The sequence below is a fragment of the Spea bombifrons genome, chromosome 3 (assembly GCF_027358695.1).
Source record: "Spea bombifrons isolate aSpeBom1 chromosome 3, aSpeBom1.2.pri, whole genome shotgun sequence".
Taxonomy (NCBI): domain Eukaryota; kingdom Metazoa; phylum Chordata; class Amphibia; order Anura; family Pelobatidae; genus Spea; species Spea bombifrons.
Genome location: NC_071089.1, coordinates 93,350,725 through 93,371,936, shown reverse-complemented (window position 1 = coordinate 93,371,936; position 21,212 = coordinate 93,350,725). Strand labels below are relative to the sequence as shown.

General features: G+C 40.1%; 1 protein-coding gene across 1 annotated transcript in view; it reads right to left on the bottom strand.

Moving 5' to 3' along the window:
• The window catches only part of PLCH1 (phospholipase C eta 1), a 105,764-nt gene extending 85,262 nt beyond the window's left edge, over positions 1-20,502 (bottom strand). Inside the window, exons 1-2 of the mRNA XM_053460395.1 lie at positions 20,396-20,502; positions 8,723-8,839 (exon numbers count right to left, since the gene is read on the bottom strand). Coding sequence (XP_053316370.1) covers positions 8,723-8,801 — 79 coding nt within the window. The 5' untranslated portion in view covers positions 8,802-8,839; positions 20,396-20,502. The remainder of the gene's footprint in view (positions 1-8,722; positions 8,840-20,395) is intronic.
• Positions 20,503-21,212: the final 710 nt, after the last annotated feature.

Here is a 21,212-nt window from a genome sequence, read left to right as displayed (position 1 = left end):
CCAGCAGGATAAGTTGCAGCAATGCCACCTGGTTCATGTCACAGAGAACCATCACTGTCATGTCTCTCCTGCTGTGAAGTGGCAATCAGCGAGATCAGCAGGCCTGATCTAGGTTGGCCTGCTTGGAAGGAATGAGTGTATGTGTTTTTGTCTGAATAGGGGAGGCTGTATGGGTGTTTTTTGTATGGTGTGTCGTTTAAGGAAGCTGGAGAAGATGTTGGAATTATTAATAGTATTATTTTTATATATGAGCATTTTTCTAGTATTGGCCTTGAGGGCACCTGCGGACAAAGGGTCATGGCGGCAGCTGGTGTAGTTGATGCATATATTTTTGTCTTTAATATGGGTATTTGGGGTATCGGAGTAGAGGTGGAGGACTGTCAGCCGGCCGGCTGAAATTCGGTTCAGGGTTCGATTTGATTTGAACATTTTCCCCTGATATGATGTTTGATTTGGTAAAAAAGTTAAGATTTTCAAAGCATTAGTATTAGCAGAGTGAAGCTCTGAAATTCACTCAAATCGAAATAAGAAAATCGCAAGCTGACTGTAACATCTCAACAATGCCAAGCTACAGCTCTTACAAGCTATCTCAAGGAGAACAGTTACAGGAGAAAACAACTCTTCTAATTCAGAACAATGGGGGTTATATATATAAAAAAATGATTCTGGTGCAAAGTCTAGAAAGTGGTCTTTATCACCACAGCAACCGATGGAACGGTCCAATCAGCAGGAATGTCATCTTTAAGCGTGAGCCTCAATACCTCAGTTACTTAATCTGTATGCAACAGAGCGAGCGCAGAGCTGAAAAATCAGTTCTTTTTAACCGTTTGAATGCCACAAGTATACGTAAGCATAGCTCAATACCAGGTAGTCTTAGTTGTTGGAAAGGTAGTTTAAGAATCTGCAGGCCACAGGGAGCATTTATGTCTCCCATACTCAATTTAAAGTGTTAGAGGAGGCGGATAGTACTTTTTAAAATACACGCTGTAATTACTCTCTGTACTGCATGTAAGTAAAGTTCAGGTCAAGCTGTGCAGTAAAGTCCAAGCAACAACAAAAAAATCTTTTGGATTAAGAAATAGTGAAGATACGAGAACTGGAACAAGTTTTATGAACAGTTCAGAAAAAAAAAACATGCTATTGTTTGGTAAAGAGGTAATAAAGATAATAGAGATAATCTAGAATAGTTAACAATAGTTATCAATTGACTTAGCTGGCAGATCTCAGACTGGGGCAGGTCAACTATTATCCAGGTCAATGGGTACAAGTCTGTTAAACCCAAAAGCAGCCTGACCCCATCACGGGTATTAGGGGGAATCTTAGCTGCCTTTAGAATGGCAAATTACCGCACAAAGCCAATACACATTACCTTTTGTTAAAATGCAGATTGCTTCACTACATACTTGCCCATATTTGAGTGTTTCTATCGCAATACGTAGGCTGTGTTGTGTTCTCAAATTGTATATTGTATTATAGTTTATAAAAATGTTAATGTTATTTTTAATATGCCTACTCTATAAATATATGAAATGCAATCTGATTGCTAATACGCAGCAGCCGCCATTTTTAGCAAAGGTAAAATATCATCACCGCTAATAAACTCTGAGCAAAAAAATGTTAAGACATTAAACCTCCTAAATCGATAAAGGAAAATAACTAGTCACGAAACCTAATGACATGGAGCAACATGTTTTTTAAACCAAAGGTTTCCTAGCCTCATACAAGTTTACAGCGTCTAGAAAACCACAGCTACATGTTGTTCTATGACCTGGCCAACCCAATACAAGATTGACGCAATACCGACCCTTAGAGAGTCTTGTCACGCACGTAAATCATAGCATGGAAATTACATGGGCTCTGCCACAAATAAATTAATCATTCAAAGTGAGCCTGGGTGAGATACATCTGCCATGGAGAAGGGCAATAAAAACCAAATAGTTTTCAAAGGCTGCTGCTGAAAATATTTTTTGCTGCAATAGAGAAAAAGAAAAGTCATTTTACAGAAACTAGTGATTAACGAAACAAAATTGCTCATGATGAGTAAATCAACAGTTAATTCATGAAATGGTAAAAATATATAATCGAATAGAATCCTTACACTGTACCAGCAATAAAGCGGAAGCTATCAAATGCTGTATAATGTTTGAACCATGTAAATTTTATACATCAAACAAAATATACTATATGACCAGAAGTACGTGGACCCTGCACTGCCCTGTATTGTAACAGTGCTAAAGGATCGACTGGTGCTATATAAATAAATGTAATGTTGCATTTTATGGAAATATTTGTCAAAGGTACAATACTGTAGTTATAGAGAGAGATACTAACAGCATTTTAATTTGCAAATAGATTCGCACTCAAACGATAATATGAGCATTTATAGGCAGACAGTAAAAGTAAGTGGAGATAAGCACCATCAATAATAACAATGAACAGAGCTTGACACAGCAGTCTACCCCTGGGAGTCTAACACTTTATTATTATGCATCGCGTTCAACAGACATTCCTGTATTCTATATAACCCTTCACAAACTGCGCCCTAATCTGGATTTTCTAAAATCAACCTGAAATCTGCTAGGTCTGCATCTTCACAACGAAGGCACGAAAGAATGCAAATGACCACCTCTTCACGACTAATCACCCACCTAGCACAGAGTAGGAGAATGTCAGATGCAGGAGATGACAATAATAGCGTCTACAGTTTGACAGCTGGAATTCTGGAAAGGAAAGGGGGATCATATACAATGACTGACAATGCCTTCCAACCCACTGATAGCTTTTCTGAGTTTTTTCTTTAGATTTTAACGTTTATTAGATGATTCTAATTTTGTATTTTAAACAGTAAGTGCCACTAGAATCTTTTGCAAGGTCTCTGTTTACACTCTCTACCTACATCTAAAAGTGTGATTAGGAGCTTGGGTCACAAATTACACAAGTTATTTAAACTCAAAAATGGTGAGCTTACTTTCCAAATGTCTATCTTTAGATGCAAATCCCCCCTTTCTTCTGATGACCTTATAGGATTTCATAACGTTCGTAGGTATGTCACAGTTTTCCTGGCTCTTTCAATAACATCATGGGTAAACGTGTTTATAAAAGAAATAATAAATCTGTGTCTGGCATAAATAGCTATCGATGTCATTTAGTCACTAAAGTGTAAGTTTAAAATATTAGCTCATCATATTTGCTACGTATGGGGAAGGCCCAGTGGATCTTCTGCAAAAAAAGACCAGACTGACTCTGCATAATGCATGATCAAATCACTGAGACTTCTTGAAGGTGGATCTAACTACTGAAATTTTAATTATGCAGTGCCACATTAAAATGTTTCCAATTCTTATGGGGGTTGCACCCCTACACAAGGCTAGTCCTGCCCCATTAACTAAGCTAGCCCCGTTCCTACATCATACAAGGTATAGGAGGAGGTATGGCTATAATACTGCCAAAGCAAAATTGTTCCAATCAACCCATCCAATCTGTGCACACCCTTTTAAATATTCCTTACAGTGCCACCACCTACTTAAATACCTTTCACTCAAGCTTGGCTTGTGAAAGCTCTCTCTCTCTCTCTCTCTCTCTCTCTCTCTCTCTCTCTCTCTCTCTCTCTCTCTCTCTCTCTCTCTCTCTCTCTCTCTCTCTCTCTCTCTCTCTCTCTCTCTCTCTCTCTCTCTCTCTCTCTCTCTCTCTCTCTCTCTCTCTCTCTCTCTCTCTCTCTCTCTCTCTCTATATATATATATATATATATATATACACACACACACACACATATATACACACACATATATATACACACACACCCTGGTATGTGGTTGAAAGTCCTGTAAACAATAAACACTGATCTAGAATGTTGAAGCACCTAAAATAAATACAAACAACTGAATGTAACCTGTATAATGTGAATGCTAGAAAGTAGCATAACTAATGAGCGTTACTTGTTAAAGCAGTCGTTGGTCTTACAGACTTCTTTTATTAATACATAATAAAAGCGTTGTTGAAACAAACACATATGAGAACAGATGTGAGGACAATCTTTGGGAGGCTGTCTATCAATTTATTCAGAAGAAAGCCAGATATGTCATCTGAGACTTGGTTCCAGCTGCTGCTGTTTTGTAACAGCAGGAGTTGATGCTGCAACTGAAGATAAGACTGCTTAGAAGGAAACAACTTAGAAAACAAGACGTATTAGGGAGAAAAAGGGCAGAGGGTTCACACAGGACTGAGTTTAGAGAAATATAAAAATTATTTTAGAGCAATCAAGTACTAATAAGCTACGTTGTTTCCTAAAGATTGTATCCATGGATAGAATGTAGCGTGGGGTGACCAGATGTCCCAGGTTTGCGGGGACAGTCCCTAGATTGAGGCTGGGCACTGAAGTGGCCAATGCGGAGGCAAGGCTGTCTTTAAAGCAGGTCAAAAGCCTGCAGCAACCGCGATCGCAGGAGCCCTGATGCTTACCTGTGTAACATCTCTTGTACTGCCCAGGGGATGCAGGAACCCAGTGGAGTCACGTCACATGACCCTGCTCCGTTCCTGCTTCCCCTGGGCGGTACAAGAGAAGCAGTGGCCCCTGCGGAAGTCTGTGAGCGGCACCAAGAGATCTGAAGTTAAGGTAAAGGGGTGGGGGAGGGTGTATGAACAAGTATTCGTGATTGAGGGAATGAATTAATATCTGTGAATGAATGTGTTTTTGAAAATGAGTATATGAATGAATGTGTGTATGTAATAGCATAGATGTGCAAGTGGGGGGGCATGGCACAGTAAGGCTGTTTGAGGCTAGGGTGCCACATGGAGGCTGCTTGGGGGCAAAAATGTCAAATCATTTGCCTCCAATATGGGTGTTGAGCGGGTTCTGTGGATGCAATCTGGATGCAATCCAGGGCTGACATGATAACTAAAGGAGTGGGGAAATATGCAACGGTGTGGGTGGGTGCTGGCTGGGTGCATCACATAAATCAATACTAAATGTGCGGCTAGCTGGGGGCCATGCACAAGGGTGTGGGGGCATTAGGGTGACCATGTCGGCCACGTTTTCCAGGACACATATAATTTTTACATATTGATTTATGTAATGGCCCCAGCTGCCCCCTTGTGTATTGATGTCACCTGGATGCTGAGGAGTTACAATTCCGGCTATTTTATTTATTTATTTCCATAACACAAAACCACCGAAATCCTACTACAGGCCCATGATGCTCTCAATCTGCCCAAAAGATTCTAAGTATTTTTTTTATCTCATGGACAAAATGTGAGAAATAACATATATATCATACAATCACTCAATAAACACATACAAAATACACTGCATGTATAGTTTGAATAAAATATGCTTATAAATTTTGTACCACTTACCAATTAAAATGAAATGTCTGGATTTCATTTAAAAAATCTGGTCACTGTAATGTAGTGCAAATGTTCTGGGTTTTCCTATGTTTTTAATACAGAGCTCTTTGTGGATATTAATAAAAGTGTCATTGCTTTTAGATTTTTTTTCACAAATGCTCTTTTTGAAACAAAAAAATCTTTAGATTTTTGGGGATTTTAGTAGTATCTGTTTGGTTAAAAAAAATAAAAAAATTAAAAAAATAAAACTCAAATCAAATTTGTTTTCCTAAACACAGGTAGAACACAAGAATGTATGTGGTCCCTAAACTACAGTGTATAGCGGCCTTCTATTGGCTGGATGCAAGCGTTTGTCTTTTGGCTACCCTTGTTTAGAAGGCTATGCAAGATTATAAAAGGATTAGTAATGGGATTGATGCTGAAATCAGTGTCAATTACATTGACAGCATCCTCTTATACATTCTTTGGTTTAATTTTCTTTGTAAAAAGATTGGAAATATTATTTATGTTGTTGGTCATCTACCAGACCTCTACCTACAGATGCAGAAAGTGGTAGTTGTTCCCATCTACCTTAAATTTAAAGAAATCAAAACATTTAAAAATGAGCGTGGCAAGCATTTCCAAGAAACATCTGAAAGATTTCAGATTATTATGCTAGAACAGATCTTCAACCTGTCTTGTTTTCATTTGAATTCGGCTGGTGCCATCTTGTGGCAATTACACTACGCTCATTGCAAACATTTTTTTTTGTCTTTTTTTATAGTCTTCAATCCACCTGTGTGTTCAGGTCTCACAGGGACTGGCGAACCAAAACCTGCATTAGTTTAAAGCTACATTAGAAGTACTATAAATCCATAGAATCTAAAGAGAATTTTCCAAATGTGTTAGGTCTAACATTTTTATCGAGACTAACATTTATTTATACAGCTCCAATAATGTATACAACATATAGGACATGACAAAATCAGGCTGACAGAAATACTAAACACGGTACTTGAAGTGAGTTTTCATTATCAACTCCCAGCTTCCGTAAGACACTGCAAGTTCAATCTCCATTATTTTCCTTGGGAACTGAATTTGAGAGCGCAACTTCTGGATAACTCGGTGCTTAACACTGCTTAAAAGAATTACTGAGGTTTCAAAAATCACTTCTTATTTTCTACTGTGAGATGGCTAAAGCTGGCTCTTCCGACCTACAAGTGAATATCCCAAGATTAAATAGACTCCATAATTAAAAGACCACCAAAACAAAGCTGGGCTTGTTTGATCACCCCTGTTTGTAAGATCATAAAGAAATAAGCCAAAATTTGCTGATCAATGAGAAACAGACAGTTGACTATGAGGTTTGCCTTTCCTTCAGATAGGACATCAGATCTTTTCTTGAGTCCATGTCCTACCAAGGTTATTCATCTTTTTAATTTCTTTGCAGCTATACTTCATCTTCACTTCTTTTTCGCGTCAGGTCTTGTTCAAGAAGATGGACCATCTATTGCTGTAAATGTGTGTTAACTTCTTGAGAAAAAAACCTATGAAGCCTAACAGATTGTAAGCTTGTTTGTGCAGGGCACTCCCTACCTCTTGTTTCTCTAAGTCGAATTGTTTTGTTATGCACCACTTGCTATGGCCTGTTTACCCGCTGTACAGTGATGCAGACTAGAGCCCTGCGCCCGTTGTTTTTAATCCCGCTCCCGCCCGCTCCCGCAATGTGGGTGTTCTGCTCCCGCCCGCTCCCGCCACATTTGTGGCCAATCCCGCCCGCTCCCGCCACATTTGTGGCCAATCCCGCCCGCCTCCTTACCTGATTTCCCGCGCAGTCCCGCAAGTTGTTCCCTCACAGCGTCTCTTCTCTTTCTCCGCCCAGGAACAAGGCGGAGTCACAGGAAGTGATGTCACATCACGTGACTCCGCCTTGTTCCTAGGTGGAGCAAGATAGGAGACACTGTTATGGAGCAGCGAGAAGACAGCCTTGCGGGACTGCACAGGATTACCGGGACCCGCAGGTACAGACCTCCCACTCCCGCCCGCAGCCCCAGCAAGACCGCCCGCAAGTTTTTTTTGCAGTCCTCTAATGCAGACTATAATGGCGCTATATAAAACAATAATAATGATAATAAAGCTACAAGGTAAAAACTTCTTACATGTCAGATCAACAATGATATGAAGGAAATATTTGAACAAAGGAAGAATTTTCTTATAACGTTTGCTAGGAAATTCAGTAGGACAGGAGTTCTAACTACAATATCCCTTAACTGAGAGTTTAGATAAAACAAATCATTTAATCTCATAGATATAGGAATGCACTCTGAAGGGCCAAGACAGGTATATATATATATATATATATATATATATATTCTGTTTCCTCTGACCTCAACTCACCTCGAACAGTTTATTGAATACAAAACGCTATGCGAGAGAACTTGAATTCTGTAAGGTCTTGTGCCAGCAGAAGGAACTCAAGATTTTGTAGCATGGATATGTCACCCTTATCCACATCAATGTAAGACCTAAGAACTTGGTCTTTCTTATTACATAGAATTTCAGGTGTTATGTTGCTGGATAATAATGAAGCCCTGTCACATATATAAGAATATATCAAACATACTTACAGTTCAACATAAAGGTTTCTTCCTGTTCCCACTTTTTAGAACACCTCTATACACTTTTTAAGACGACCCGTGTCCATGGTTACCACACTGTTTAATAACCTCCTTACTTATTAGGTGCTGCCCAATCCCTGTCCAATTTTTCAGTGTAAAAGTTATAATAAGACATGTTTCCTTATCATTATCATCATCCTCTAATTAGTATGAGTGACCTCGAGCTGCGGACTACTTGCCCAAGACATAAGATAAGGACATGAACCAAATGCTATAATGTCTTACACTTTGACACTTGTGTCAAACTTTCAATCTGTATATTTGATGTATAACAATTATACAAAGATAGAGGAGCGCACAACCTATAAAGTATGGAAGGCCTTAAAATTCAGATTCCCAAACTGCTGCAAGAATAATAATAAGTAACAAAGCAAGAATTCAGCGCATACCCTGTGAATACCATTGAAAAAACACCTAAAAAAGCACAAATATTGAGGATTCTGTCACAGTATATGGCCATATATTTCTTAGCCCACCACTACAATAAAGTACCCCAAGTTTGGCAAGTCCTATCTAGTTTTTCATGGCTATATTGCTTACCAAGGAGCTCAATCATGTCTCATTGATTCAGCTCCTTGGTAAGCAATATAGCCACGAAAAACTAGATAGGACTTGCCAAACTTGGGGATGTATTTCTTTTCTGACACAAAGCCATGTCTAAATCCTTTGTAAAGTACAATGTTCATGACACACAAATAAAGATGGCATGAGTTGCCCCTTACCATGAAATGTGCCATTGTCTGCCAAGAAGTGCCTGCAGTACTGCGGAGGCCGTGCCTTCTCCAGATTCCTTGAACTCATTCTTCTGAAATTCTATGCTTACCATGCAGGCACCTGACCTGAAGAATAACAGGAGAATGGGTAAAACTTAAATTAGCCAATACCGAAATGTAATCCGTTTAGTACATGTAGTACAAAAAAAAGTGTATTAATCAGTTACAGTGACGAAATGTGAATTATCTGCACATTAGCAGTTTACATAAATATTGTTCCAGTAACCAATAATCATAGTGAATGTAAAGCAGATCTGTCACTTCTACTCTTTGTAGTTATATTCACTAAACAGACCTATGCAACAGTTTATACAGATTATTAAAATACTAAATGTGTTTTTCACACTTTATGAATATACAACTGGAATAAGCAATTGTGTAAAGGGATGGCTCCCTTTGGTGGCAATTGATGGTTCTTGATTAACTCTGTAAGGATGGGAGAAAGAAGGTAATATCAGGACAGTAAACTGATACGCTTGTTTTGTCATACTTTCCCGAAGTCAAACAATCTCTGATTGTGTTATAGGCTTACTGATTGTACAACTAAAAGGTCCTTTTTAAGCAGCCCATGGAATTAAAAAAATACTAAGGAAGATACAACTTGTGGTTTACACTCATGGTATATACCATGGTAGCTTAGGCCAGTATAGATATAGGAGGTGATAGCCCTAGGGCCACGTCTCAGTGGACCAACTGGGCATTGTAACGGGTCCATTTACACTATTGAGATCAGTGCAATGAAAGGCGCAGAACTCTGTAGTATCCTTTACACTGCGCAAGCTCCTTTATGTCTGATTTCGTAAGGGGATCAGGTATGAGTAGATGCATGGAAAAAATAGCCTTATGTTTCGAAGATTTGATAAGACTTTCTAGTGATTTCTTCTCAGAGGAAGAGTTTTGTAGTCTAGGAAAGATTACATGAGAAAAAGCAACTATAAGAACTATAGCCGCTACAGACATTTCTGTATCATTGCTGTTCAAGGAGTGGTTCAAGAATGGCTCTCCGTAGAACTGACTTGGCGAACGACAGATGCAGAAGACATAAGGGTTTATGCGCTTGCCTGAGTTGACCCAAGGTGTGTGATAATTCTTTGATGAATTATTGTGTTAAGCATTATCTAACCTCTGCTTAGGTCCTACTTAAAAACTAATCTCTGCAGGGTCACCTTTCACCTTGTATACTGCCAATTCTGGGGGGAGGGGGTAGTAAAACCTCCACAAGTTTATGTCAAGGTTTTCACAGTCGCTCACATTTCTGAATTTTCACTTAAGTCAGAAGCATAAACAGAACTGAAAAGTAATAATATTAATAATGTCAACAACTGAAGCCATCTTCATCCACTAATAGAGAAGGAAAGTGTAAAAAATTAAAAAGAACAAACCATCCTTTCCCCACAAGGCCAGGCTCCAGCAACTTCTACGATAATGGGGGGAGGTGAATTTGTAACACCAACTGACCCTCATACTCTCGTTACTTTCTCCTCAGGACATAGATCGATCAAACCTAACCCAAATGTTTCACCTCCACAATCCCAAAATCACTTCCCGACATGACCAAGTTATATTTGAAACATTTAAAGCTCCCAAGGAGGTTTCAGTAACCGTGTGGAAAATATTCTAGCGAAGCAAAAAACAACTTGACAGAAGTTTGTGGGAACGTGCAGGTGCTGGAGTCCTTGTAAACGAAAAGTCAAAAGAAATTCAAGGTTCCCTCTCAGAGTCACATCTTTTTGTGGGAAAAAGCAAACATGTTGTCACATTCAAGGAGGGTACAGAATCCCGGTAGTTTAGGTCCCTTCATGTGCTAAAACATATCCCAAACAAATCATTAGGACGTAATAGCCTAGGCTTTTGCATCAGGGGGACTAATTTCTGTTTGTACAATTCCTAAGAATCAGTCTCAAAAACATTTTATCCTCGCTCCAATGTTAACATTACTTTGACCGCCTCCATCAATGTTAATGGTGCAACCATCATCCTTATCCCACTCTTCCTAACACAAGATACAACTAAAGACCCACATCTTCAGGGAAGCCGATGAACTGACAGGTTAACTACCCATCCTCCCACACCTTTCCTAGCGTTACCCCAGCTGTCAGGTTTCTCCCATCGTACCATCCATTTCTGACACCTAAGCCAATCTGTAAATATGTCTAGTGAGATGACAAATAATATTTATGTTGGGATATAGTTGTGCTGCCTCCACCTCAAACAGGCCTGGGCTTGTCATGGCGCCACTCACTTACTTTTATTATCACTTGAGCAGTAGATTTGGTCCTTTAGTGTGCAGCCGCTCTCTGGGTACACCTGACAAGTGTAAGAGCGTAGTGTGTGCGGCAGAGTATGCCATGAATGTGTGTGCACAGCATCATTTATTGTCCAATTGCCTGATTTTAATCTCCAGTCCGGCTCTGACTTCAAACATGGTTACACATTAGCTGCCAAGGAATAGTCATATGTATCAACCTTATCAGCTCACATAAAAAAAATCCATCCATAAATTATACCTACTAGCCACCAATGCAAAATAACCACCAGCACTAATTGCATATGTTTGTGGTGGAGCAGATGGGCCCCTGGGGCAGGTCCCTGGTCACAGCTGTTTCTCCTAAAACCCCTCTTGTTACCATCAGAAGAACAATGCAGAGAGCAGGTTAATAGAAAATTGACATTGCAGAAGGGAACTTGTAAAACTAGATCCACGCATGGAAGACACAGGCTGCTCATTAACAGGTGTATAAGCCAGTATTTACACAATATAGCTCTCCCCCTCTCGATGTCCCGGAGCCATTAACCTGTTTTGTGCAGAACGCTTGTTAGTAACCCAATGTCGTAAAAATGACTATACAACATAATAAGTAAGCAGGGATCATAAACACAACTTTATTTTCATGTTCTCAGCATCTCAATGATTAGAAATCCCCATCAAACTATCCTTCCTTTCATTAAGTTATTCAATCCTTTGTAAGGACGGGGGGGGGAGAAGGGAGCGGACAGGAAATTATCTGCTATTCAGCTATTCCCACCGTTTGTCTCAGATCTGAGCTTTTTTTTGAGTAGAGAAGTTTAGCTAAGTTTAAAGAACTCTATGTATTTGCTCCTTTATGTCAATGCTTCTGAACAGAGCTTTGTTTTTAAAAAAATAACTTTTGTGAATGAACATGTTTATCAACACATGCTGATACATTTTAACACCTTAACACTAGACTACCTGATAAAATGTAGTCATATATATATATAAGCGGATGTGACATAATTGTGTATTACATTCTGCTGTTTTATTTTATTGGAAGCGTGGTAGATAAATAGAACAGACTCCCATCAGAAGAGGTGGAAGACTGTAAAGAGTCTTTACATCAGGACAACTGGGCAGACTGGATGGGCATAATGGTTCTCATCTGCCATTAAAATCAGTTTCAGTCATCTATTCTTAAGTGTTATCAGGCTTAAAGTTAATAGATTGTAAGCCTACAAGAGCGAGCCCTCGTCTCCTTCTGTACCAGTATGTTACCAGTATGTTAATATTATTAACCAGTGTTAATACTATTGCCGTTTTTTGTCAATTTAAATGGACAGTTATTGTGATAGGTGCAGAGGTAGCTTATTTCTTGACACTTCTGCTCCTAACCCAAATGTGTATCTCTGTATAATTATTATTATTATCAAAAAAGGTGAGAGTCCCTCCCTTGTGTATCCTAATGGGCAGCACTATTCATATTCCAGCAAATCCCCTCATTAAGGGAGTCCTAAATTGCCCTGTAACTATTTGTTACTGAGGCACTCAGTTGCAATGCACTCTAATCCACAAAGTGGAAAATCCAGGTCAGGCTTTATGCGAGTGCTTGAAGGGGTTAAATTACACAGGTGTATCTGTCCTCACAATTCCCATGATACTGTCACTCTATCTCCTTCTGTCTGCAACTAACAGGACATAATCTGGAGGAGCGACTTTGGTTTCTAAGACCATTTAACCCTTGCACTGCTACGACACAGGCATCACTGTGACTACGAGTACAAGTGGCGTTAAACAGCTTTTGAAAAATGATTCAGCAAAGCAATGTTAAAAGTAAGATCTGTGGAATCAATTATTTGGGGGTTAGAAGAACTAATGGTGATTTCTGACAGCTTTCCCTGGTCTTCTGCTGAAGAAGCTGTTCTCCAACCATAGAGAAACTGGCTTCTCTATGGAGGTAGGTAGACAATGCAGTAGAGCAGCAGGTAATGCGAGCAGAATGCTTGGTTGTATAACGAGAGGTATTAGCTGTAGAAAGAGGGAAGAGCTCATGCCGTTGTACAGATCACTGGTGAGACTTCACTTGGAGTATTGTGTACAGTACTGGAGACCGTATCTCCAGAAGGATATAGAAATGTTGGAGAAAGTTCAGAGAAGGGCTACTAAAATGGTTCATGGATTACAAGATAAACCTTACCAGGACAGGTTAAAGGGTCTTAACATATATATAGCCTGGAAGAAAGACGTGACAGTGGGGATATGATAGAAACATTTAAACGCTTAAAGGGAGTCAACATGATAAAGGAAGAACGTTTATTTCAAAGGAGAAATACTACCACAACAAGAGGATATAGTCCTAAATCAGAGGGGGTAAATGTTGAAAAGTAACATCAGGATATATTACTTTACTCAGAGGGCAGTGGATGCATGGAATAGCCTTTTCACAGAAGTGGCAAAGGGTTAATTCAGCGAAGGCATTAAAGCATGCAGAAGGCTTTCCTAGACATAAAATAGACCCAAGGACTAATTAAAGTATTGTTTCTATTCATCCAAGACTGCACACACACACGCATATTACATAGCACATATAACTCTGCTTTTAAATCAAATTTAAGAAAGAGAAGACCAGTGCAAAGGCATACATAAAAAATAAAAGCACATATGTAATGGATAACTACACATGAAACAAATAAATCACCGGAAATTGATATGTATATGTTAATTGATTGTTCTAATCTTGAGCAATTTGTGTGTTTGCACAATTCCTCTGACAATTGTTCCTCTTGGAAATCAGAAAATCTTTTAAAATGCAGACTTACTGAAGAAATGTTCAAGGAACTTAAAAATGTGTGTATGGTTTTTAAAGGCATACAATGTAAAATAGCTTGGAATCGTTAAAAAAAATCCCAAATACAGGAGGAAAGTCCCATCATCCGTGTATTTAAAGGCTACCTCCAGGACCAACATCCACTAATGAAAGCACCGGGACATGTCATCGTGAACATACCTGGGAACTTTTGGGCTCCAGCAATCCGGAACCTACCATTGCAGGACGCCGCCAGATGTCGCAGGAGATACCCTAATTAAGGGGGAGATGGAGGGGGTGGGGCGTGGGGGCTTTGCAGGCTAGACACAGACCCCTGTAGTGAAAATGTAAAGGGGGGGAGTCTTGGCCCACTGAGTAAGGGCAATTTGCCAACAGTAATACATCAAAGGCTGCCACCCAGGCTTGGACTAGCCATTGTGCAACAGCCCAGTGGGCCACTGGCCATTGGGGTCCAATACTCCTAGTGGCAGATCGGGTGCTGTGGCGTGCTGTCCGCAGCTGCTTGGAGAACTGTACTATTCATCTTAATAAGGAAAGTGGATACCTTATATTAGGCAACATGGAAAAAGATACAGAGTAACAAATCTTTCCTTTCATCATGAGGGAGACAACCTAAGTTACTTAGGCTATGACTTAGTGGCCTTCTAAGTGACACAGAGAATTAACGGTTAATTAGATAAAAACCCAAAGAGTCTAGCAAGGCTTGTTCTTGCTTAAAGACAGATTTGGACATCTCTGATCCTACGTATTGTAATTCCATTTAAAATATTGTCACTCCATATGTTGTTGTAGTTAACCCAAAATCCTTATGTCAAAGGTCAGTTTACTAAGTTCTAATGCCAATTAACCATCAGGCGGTAAGACATAGAGTAAATCCGTTATCCCAGCAGCCCAGTGCTCACAAATCCGTTACATATGGCGATGTCTGGGTTTAAAGCCGTGAACCCACAAGAAAGGTAACTAATCGTTTGAATGCCACATTCCCCTTAATTCACATTGTATTGAGTGCTAAAGCTCTCAGCCAGGTACAACTGCATGCAACACAATAGTATCAGGATAGTTTTCACCCAAAAAAATAGATGTTTCATAATATTCCATGAAACCGACAGGAGCAAGAAACCGTAGAACTCTGTAATCATGGAGAAGAATAAACCTGATATGTACGGTAACCAGAACAAAGAAGCCAAGAGACTGCTTTGTAAGGCGAGATGGGATGCGAGAGAATTTGCTTTATCTTTACTGCGGGTGTCTGTTTTTCCTGTAATTATTATAAAGTTGTAGGATTTCTGTAGTGCTTTCTTCTTGGCATCCACAACATGTCTCTCCTGTAATAACAGTTTGGAGTCAGCGGTTTAGTATACTTAATTAGGATGAAACCATAACTCTCTTACAAACCCATGCTTGGACAGGAATGGATACAGACTGGGCTATGGGGAATGCGTTACCAAGTGTTTCTAAGTCTCATTGTGACTTATTCATATTTTTTTATGTAACTGAATAAGGCAGAAGAAAATATAGTTTGGCCACCTGTGAGGATGTGTGGCATGACGCTAGCCTCGCACGCAAAAACGCAACAATGAGTGTGCTACAACTGCACAGACCTTCATTGATTCTTATAGCCGCCAGGGACAGTCAGAGGTGATCAGAAGATCTGGCCTCTGATCCTCACTTTCCACAAAAGCAGGAGAGCAGAAGAGTGCTAAAAAATTTAGGATTGTTGGTTGTTTTATTTACGAGACTTCATTCATAAAGCCATTTTCTGCTCTTTCACATTATTTTGACATTCTGAGCTCCTGGAAAGGAGGAACAAAGAGATGTCTTGCCTTCCAACAGTCCCAGGTTCCACGAGGCATGGGCACTGTCCCGCTCTCCTGTGTTGCTGCCCCACTGTCCTGCTTTTGTAGGAGCATGGGCTAGTTGGAAAGGTCTTCAGATCTCCTCTGACCAGCCTAACGGGGGTGAAAAAGCAAGAGGTCTGTGCTATTGCAGCAAAGAACCCCATTGCAGCTCCAGCTTTGCCTCCTTGCACCTCAGCCTCTCTGTGCACACAAAAAGAAACTGCTCCTTAAAATAAGAAGGGATTACATTTAAAATGTTACATTCTCCCCAATATTGTATAATTGATATACACACCTGCAATCTAACGTCTAGAAGAAAATGGACTAAGGGCATTGAGGGACACCTTGAAGAGGCTACCTAGTATTTTCAGTAATTTATTGAATAAAGTATTGCATATTTCCAATATTTGCAGCCCTAGTAGTAACAATACGTTATAGCCATATAGTGGGAGGTTCTGATTCACCAGGCGTGAAGCCACCTATTTACCATTACCTTCTATTCTGAAGAAAAGTCCCAGCAATGGCTATTGGGTGGAGCAGCGCCGGCAGTGAAATAATCAGATGTGACTCATACCTGCAGTTAATATTTAACTGAATTTTCATTCGAACAGTCTTATCCAACAAAAAAAAGTTTGGACTGAAGGAACAATCATTTTTTTTTCATGACTGCCCTTTTATGCTTTGTGTAATATTTGAGTTCCCCCATGTTCTTCAGAGCCACTCGTCCCTTTCTATTTGACGGCATAGTAGCCTGTTCAGCTAGCCAATACACCATTGTGATGGAAGGGTCCGCAGAGAACGCATTGGGATCGCATTGGGATCAGTGACCCAAATGATAACCCTTGAGAATAAAACAAACGCATGTAAATGCATGTCATGGATTTGTATGTGTATTATAATCTATCACTATGTATACATTAACTGTTTACATGAGGCTTTACAACCTTGGGGAATAGGCACATTCACTAATATGTGTTTTTTGTTTCAAAAGTACTTTGGTTAAAAAGGGACGATATTATCTCGAGAACTGTTTATTCCCCAAAAGTTGGCAACATTTGCATATCTAATCAGTTTCCTGTACAGATGCTCTGTCCTTTTGTCATCCTTATTAAGGCTACCTGAACCAATCAACAACTTAAGAATAGAGGAGAGATAACTTAACGGGGAGGAATAATCACACAGATTGTACGAATAGGTAGTTGGGGAGGCTGTTTTTCTAATACAACTTATTTTCATTTACAGAGAGCATTATGTGTGTTTAGTGTGGGGCACTATAATTGTGTAATTTAAAAGAAAAAAAAAACAACAAAGCTGTAATCCGTATCTGGTGCTGTGAGTAAATAGTTAAGTGAATAACTTTACCTTTTACCCCACCCTTTAGTTTCAGGTGTAAGAGTTTGTAACACGGGTATAAGGAGAGAAGCCGCAGTTCACTAACCAGAGACGGTGCCACGATTAAGAATAGCAATCGATACTGAATCCATAAAACCGAATGACTTCTTTGCCTAATTCTTTGCCTAATTACACCCCAAACCCTTTCGCAAGAACCATCAACAAAGGAAATTATGGCTGCGATGCAATTGTCAATAGCGGGTCGCTTCATTTCCTTGTACTTGTAGCTTCTCTCATGCCACATTTACATATTCTCTACCAACTAAAGCCACATTTACACCACAAAGCCCGGAATATCCTAAGCCCCCATCCACCATAAGATAATTGCCGACACGGGTGGATTCTAAGGTATACATTCACGTGACAGAACTATACATGTTCATACCGCGTATATATGTAAACACACAGAATAAAGCAGTGTCTCGGGTAGCATCGCCATCAAACTATGATTCTTAAGGTACTTTTTAAGTACTTTAATATGCTTTTTTATCTATCTAAAAGAAGACAAAAAAATTACCTTTAATTTTCATGCATAAGGGCTCTCGTAAGACCCCCTGAAACTCATGCACAGCCAATGCTGGAGCTAGCTAGCTGTGAGTACCCCATGCATGCGCGCTGCTGAGCAGAAGATGCATTTGATGGAACCTGTCTACTGCAAAAAGCTAGAAGCAGGGCAAAGTGAGCAGATACAGAGAGGGCATTCAGATGATACCGTCTATCCAATTGCTTGCAAAGTCTAATAATAATTCAAAGGTTATACTCAGTCTTAAATAAAACACTTTAACATTATATTTTAAGTGCTTTCCAGATTAACCATTGGACTGTGGCAGTTGTTAGGTGCCTCCTTAAATCCAAGCCCTGAGGCTTATATCTAAATTATGTATAATACATGAGAGACGAGTTATGATCACGTAGGTCCCCAACACTTAAAGGTCCATGTTTCTGGCTGAATATTATTATTATTTATGCAAAACCAACAATTTAAGCAGTGCCTTACATGGGGCATGTCACATTTGAGGACGGCGCACCCTGGCCAGTTTATGAATACTTTTTTGTTTGTACCGTTTTAGAACGACAGCGACAGAAGCTTAGGAGCACAAGCGAGACTCCAGTCTCTATGCCCTCATTTGACTCATCCAGGGCCTTGGCTCCACCACATGTCTAAAACTACATCACTGAGGTCACTGACCCTCTCCGGGACCTACTGGCCTCCAGTCTCCATTCTCTTTGTCTCAGCTCTCCCTCCCCCTTTCCTCTTATCTATTCTGAATTGTCACCCGCTCCCTGCATTCATACAACTGTTTCTGAATATGTTTTTATGGAAAACATCAATAAAACATGCTTAATTGAAAAACAAAGCCAGGCCCAGGAATCCCCAATTGCCACTTTTGTTTACGTAGCAGTTAGAAGTAGATAGGGCTCCTTCCATGAAGTCAGTGAACCATTATACAATGTAATTTGAAGGTGTTGCTTTTGGCACGTCTCTCCCATGGTGTTTGACTTCAGGAGTTAAATGCAAATAGTTCTAGCATCCAAAGCACAAGGCTGGGGAGTAAAACTTCTCATATAAGATTTTAAACTCTACAAAACATGGCTTCTATTCCCTATGGTGAGTTTACATTTTCCCCGATATAATACATGTTCACTTATCTAAAGAGGTCGTGTTTGATATCTTAGGTCTGAGGCAGACCAACTTTGACTGCAACCAAGAAGCAACATCATGGTGCAAAGTTATAAGAAAATTTCAGTATGTACCAGCCGAGAGGTAACAGCAAAATAAGGCAAATGAAACCTAGTTGGCATCGAGATTAACAAAGTTTTCAGTTACTATAACTTTAAGTACACATTGTGTAGCATACCATGTCCTACTTAGCCATGGTGACCTTGCCATCAACCATCCATGAATGACAGGTCAACTGAACTTCACAAAGTTCAAGCTTAGTGACCCATCTTAGTGAGAACTAGAAGCCTCACACATGGGATTTGCATATAGAGTGACTGTGACTGTGGACCGTGACGTGACGTGGACCGGTTAAGGTTTAAGTCACCAGTGACCAGACGTGACTGTGGACCGGTTAAGGTTTAAGTCATGGCAGAAATATGGGCCGTCTAGAAAGGCTGAAACGCTATTAAGTAGTAATAGGTAGAAAGCACTAATGGTGATGATGTGCTTGGCAGGTAGGTCTAGAACATCACAAGATAGAGTTGTTTGAGGGGACTATTGAAAGGACCTATATTCAGTAATAAATGTGATAAGTATTTGAATGTTATTTTATGATGCATTTTACAATAAAATACAGATACAACACTTGTATCCAACAGTGAAAAAACAAGGCAAGATTCTAACCATGATGGGAATCTGGCTGGAGAATCTTTCAGGCAATATGTTTTCGGGTGAGCGCTCATACCGCTTCACATAAAGCTTTTGTTCTTCCCACTAGCTGAGAATCTCCCTAGCATCAAATGCTCAGCGTTGTTTACCCTCCTCCCAAACTCCTTTTAACGACTGCGTTTTATTATACAACTGGGAGAATGTAACCTATTAAATCCATCAGCTGCATATGTTATTAAGATTTCAGTTTAAGGTCATCAGAGAAGCAGAATGAAGTTTTTACTGGATAAAAGTTTATAAAACCTTAAATTGAAGTCCCTCGTTTAACGCTTCATCATTTGGAATGAAACATAAAATCATTTCGTGGGTACTGCTCACCCTCGCCGGCTGTTGGTTAGTAACGTGTTATACATCAATACAGTTCACCTTGAGTCCCACTAAGAACTTCAGTAATATGACTCTCCATGTAAACGGTGTATGAATAGACTGAAACTGGCATGGACACAGAGGTAAAAGGGGTATGAATACAGTGTACCTTAGACAAGTATCGGGGTATATAATCACCCTGCTGTAAATGATCAGTAGCACACTGAGCAGACATATCGCATATCGATAAAAACTTTTAAGAAAAAACACTGTACAGCCCATGGATTGCCCAGATCTTACAAAATCTAGTTGATTTAAAAAAAAAGTTGCTAGTAGAACAAACAGAAAGTACAGCAAGTGAGAACATCTGAAATATATATATATATATACATATATAGATATATTATATACACATGTATGATATCTGTTGTTGGGTTAATACCCTGTGACTGTTGCCATCACCCGATCGGTGAAGATCCCTGGTATTTGGTGCAGTGCATGGTGTGTTTACACGCAATCTCATACATTGTATCCACACAGCCAGCTCATCACAATAGTATGACCCCAGAGCAGCACAAGCTGTCCCCGAGCAGCTCCAGCCCCGCATCCCGGTGTGTCACAGCAGATCGTGTACCTTTATGCACGTGTCAGAAAGGACCCGTCCCCCGGTAAAGTTCCTCGCGGCAGATCGGAGCTCATCCCCCGGTCCCAGCACCGGCTGTTAATGCGAAAGTACCGCCACCAGCAGCCTAGTGTTTCAAACTGCGAGCCAGCGGGGATAGCACGCAAAACCCGGAGCCGGAATGTGCAGGCTGGGAGCTGGAGTTCCAAGTGACACCTCCCCGCAGTCACTGCACAGGTGGAGGCGCCGCATACAATAGGCGAGGAAGTCAGTCCAGGATTTCCCAGCTGTCTGAGTGTCTGGCACAAGGACAACGTACACGTTCCCTAAAGAATCGTGCCTTCAGTCACAAGATGCACCTGTCCTGGCATCACGTGACATCATACTCCTATGTACCCCTGTGTACCCCCTCACAGGGGGGGGCGGGAAAACATTGCAGTGTTCATTAACAATGCAAGTGGAAGTAATGAATGAAACAGGCACTAAAATGCATATAAAATAGAACAAATATCCTCCTGTAAATGCCCTTCACTAAATAATAGTAAACATTATTATCTTTTATTTATATAGCAACAGCAATTTATACATACAGTCCAAGGGTCTGACACAACTAGAACAAGCAAACCACACATAAGGTAGAGGGCCGCTCACACGCTACACCCAAGGGGAAACATCACCTATTTTTGGCCATTCTAGAGTTGTTTTATATGAATCGTCCCAAAAACGTATACAGAAAAGCCAAACGAGGTGTATTCTATAATGGATGCCCGTTGTAATTCACGAACCATGTACCCCTCCAAACTGCTTACACCGTCAATACTATAACGCA